Source organism: Cydia pomonella, chromosome 17 (genome assembly GCF_033807575.1).
Source record: "Cydia pomonella isolate Wapato2018A chromosome 17, ilCydPomo1, whole genome shotgun sequence".
Classification (NCBI taxonomy): domain Eukaryota; kingdom Metazoa; phylum Arthropoda; class Insecta; order Lepidoptera; family Tortricidae; genus Cydia; species Cydia pomonella.
In genome coordinates, this window is record NC_084719.1 from 14,574,100 (window position 1) to 14,576,390 (window position 2,291).

The window sequence follows — 2,291 nt, forward strand, 5'->3', positions numbered from 1 at the left end:
CATTAAAGTCAAACCACGTGCCAAGTTCAAGGTCGGTCAACATGTGAGAATTAGTAAATATAAATCCACTTTCGCCAAAGGCTACACCGGCAATTGGACTACGGAAATATTTACAATAACTAAAGTGCAAACTACTAATCCAGTGACATATTTACTTCAAGACGCTAATCACCAACCCATCTCTGGATGTTTTTATGAACAAGAGTTGCAGAAAACTAAACACAATGACATTTATCTAGTGGAAAAAGTTTTAAAGCGTCGTGGAAATAAAGTGTATGTAAAATGGCTTGGCTTAAATGAAAAAAGTTGGATAGAAAAAGATAACATTGTGTAACTATTTTACTCAATAAATATTCATTTACTCCAAATCAATGAGGTTTCACTCAATAAAACATTCCTATATTCAGTAATATGAATTTATTATTAATACGTGTACATTAAAACATTTACATTCGCAGCGAGCTAACAATTTAAAATTAAACAATGACAAGGAATAAATGCATCATCACCTTAATATGTACGAGCATTCTTACATTTAGGTTCACATTCATAATCACCGGAAGCTATTATGTTTGGACCTAGCACACAAAATATTACATTGATTAAATAATTAAAAGATTTAGTATTGAACACCACGCGTGAAAATAGTTCCGCTGTAACGCCACCTAATAACGCAATCCAGTCTTGATAGTTGATTTGAGCATCTCCCACTATCTCTTCTACGTCATCGTTTAAATCGTCCCACATTACAATTAACGGGTAAATATGACAATCGTCATGGTGACCTTCGATATACAATCGTTTTAACAATCTCGCTACTTCCGCTCTAAATGTGTGAAATGGCATGGGGAGGCGCCATCTATTAATCAGAGTATTGTTCTGGAACGCTTTTATCCACTTGCTTTTACATCCTTGATAAAAAGATTTCATTTCATCGCTCGTATCGCTCTCAGAAGCGCTCTCTAGGCAGTTTGTTTTTCCCTTGTCCCCATCGTCTTGTTTTAACAGTGCCTTTGCTGTTGCCATCGGTTGTGGTCCGGGTGACGATTGCGAAGTGGAGCTGCTACAGCCACCGTCACAGCCGCCGCCGCCGCCGCTTGTGGTGGTGGACAACCAGCACTGGCAGCACCAAGTGGTGATGGTATTGTTGTCGGCTGGGGAAAATATAATAAAAATATTGTTATTATTTATATTAAAAGTATGCAAGTATTCCTAATTGAGAACATAGGGGATAGGTCGAAAGTGATAGATTATTTAAACTACACAGACAGAACAGAGGTGAAATACTCAAATGTTAATCTGAGTATAATACAACTATACTTACATTTGGTATGTGATGAAGCTTGCGGATCCATGATTTCAACGCAATATTCGTTGTGACACTGTAGTGGGAATATGGTTCAACATGCTCTTTTATAGCAGAAAAATTCAGTTGAGGGGTGGGGTGTAGACGGGCGGGGCGCATGTGGTAAAGAAACGTGTGAAACGGTTCTCATGAACTCTATGAAAAGAGGAAAAGATTTGTTTGTTAAGTTATCGTACAGGAAACGAAACTACATTATTTTGTAATAATTAAAATATAAATATATGTACTTACCTCAACTTTCGGTGCAAACTGAATCATCTTTGTCGAGCGAGGTCAAATGTAGTCATTTACATTATTGCTCAACGAGCTATAGGAAATTGGCATCGATACATGCGAATTTCACATAACGCCTAGTCTCACTACGATTGCATATATAGTCGAGAAATTAGGACCAGTTTCACCGTGACGGGGTGGCCTAGGGGTTCATGACGTTAACTGGCTAAAGACGCCCCGGTTAGCCAAAGACGCTGGTTCGAATCCGACCTTCGCCACTGGAGGCCACCTCGTCACTTTTTGTTTGTCGTACACGTACAAAGTGGTGCCATCTATTTTAGCGAAGTTTTCCCTCGGGAGATAAATACCTTAAACATAGAAAGTAGCGCCAACTGGCGAGGATATATGCACAACTACCAAGGGGCGCAGGGCCAGGGGCAGCGGCGGGGAGGGGGCGGGGGAGGGCGGGGAGGCGGCGGGAAGGGGGCAAGTGGCGCCCTCTATATATTTTTTAAACAGATTCATAGCTAACTTACTTACAAAGACGGATCATTGCGGAAGGAACAAGTGACGCCATCTAACGGATCTTTGCCGAACTTTTTAAATTCATCGATAACTAACTTACTTACACGTACAAAGTAACGCCATCTGACGGGGATCAATGAACAACTACCAAGTGGCGCCATCTAACGGATCTTTGCCGAACTACCAA

The 2,291-nt window shown here is 40.5% G+C and overlaps 1 protein-coding gene across 2 annotated transcripts; it reads right to left on the bottom strand.

Annotated features, from left to right (window-relative positions):
• Nucleotides 1-400: 400 nt before the first annotated feature.
• LOC133527221 (uncharacterized) lies at nt 401-2,000 on the bottom strand. Of its 2 annotated transcripts, XM_061864123.1 has the most exons (3): nt 1,598-2,000; nt 1,325-1,501; nt 401-1,154 (listed from the first exon to the last, which is right to left on the bottom strand). In XM_061864123.1, the coding sequence occupies exons 2-3, from the start codon at nt 1,353-1,355 to the stop codon at nt 511-513; spliced, it is 675 nt and encodes a 224-aa protein (XP_061720107.1). In that variant the 5' UTR covers nt 1,356-1,501; nt 1,598-2,000; the 3' UTR covers nt 401-510. The 2 variants fall into 2 exon arrangements, with proteins under 2 accessions (XP_061720107.1, XP_061720106.1); XM_061864122.1 differs by having other exon boundaries at nt 1,325-2,000.
• Between the last annotated feature and the right edge of the window lie 291 nt (nt 2,001-2,291).

Bases quoted from the DNA above. Each gene is read 5' to 3' on its own strand.
- LOC133527221 (XM_061864123.1), bottom strand. From the start codon at position 1,355: ATGGATCCGCAAGCTTCATCACATACCAAAT. The intron at 1,155-1,324 runs GTAAGTATAGTT...TATTTTCCCCAG, and splicing joins AGCTTCATCACATACCAAAT to CCGACAACAATACCATCACC.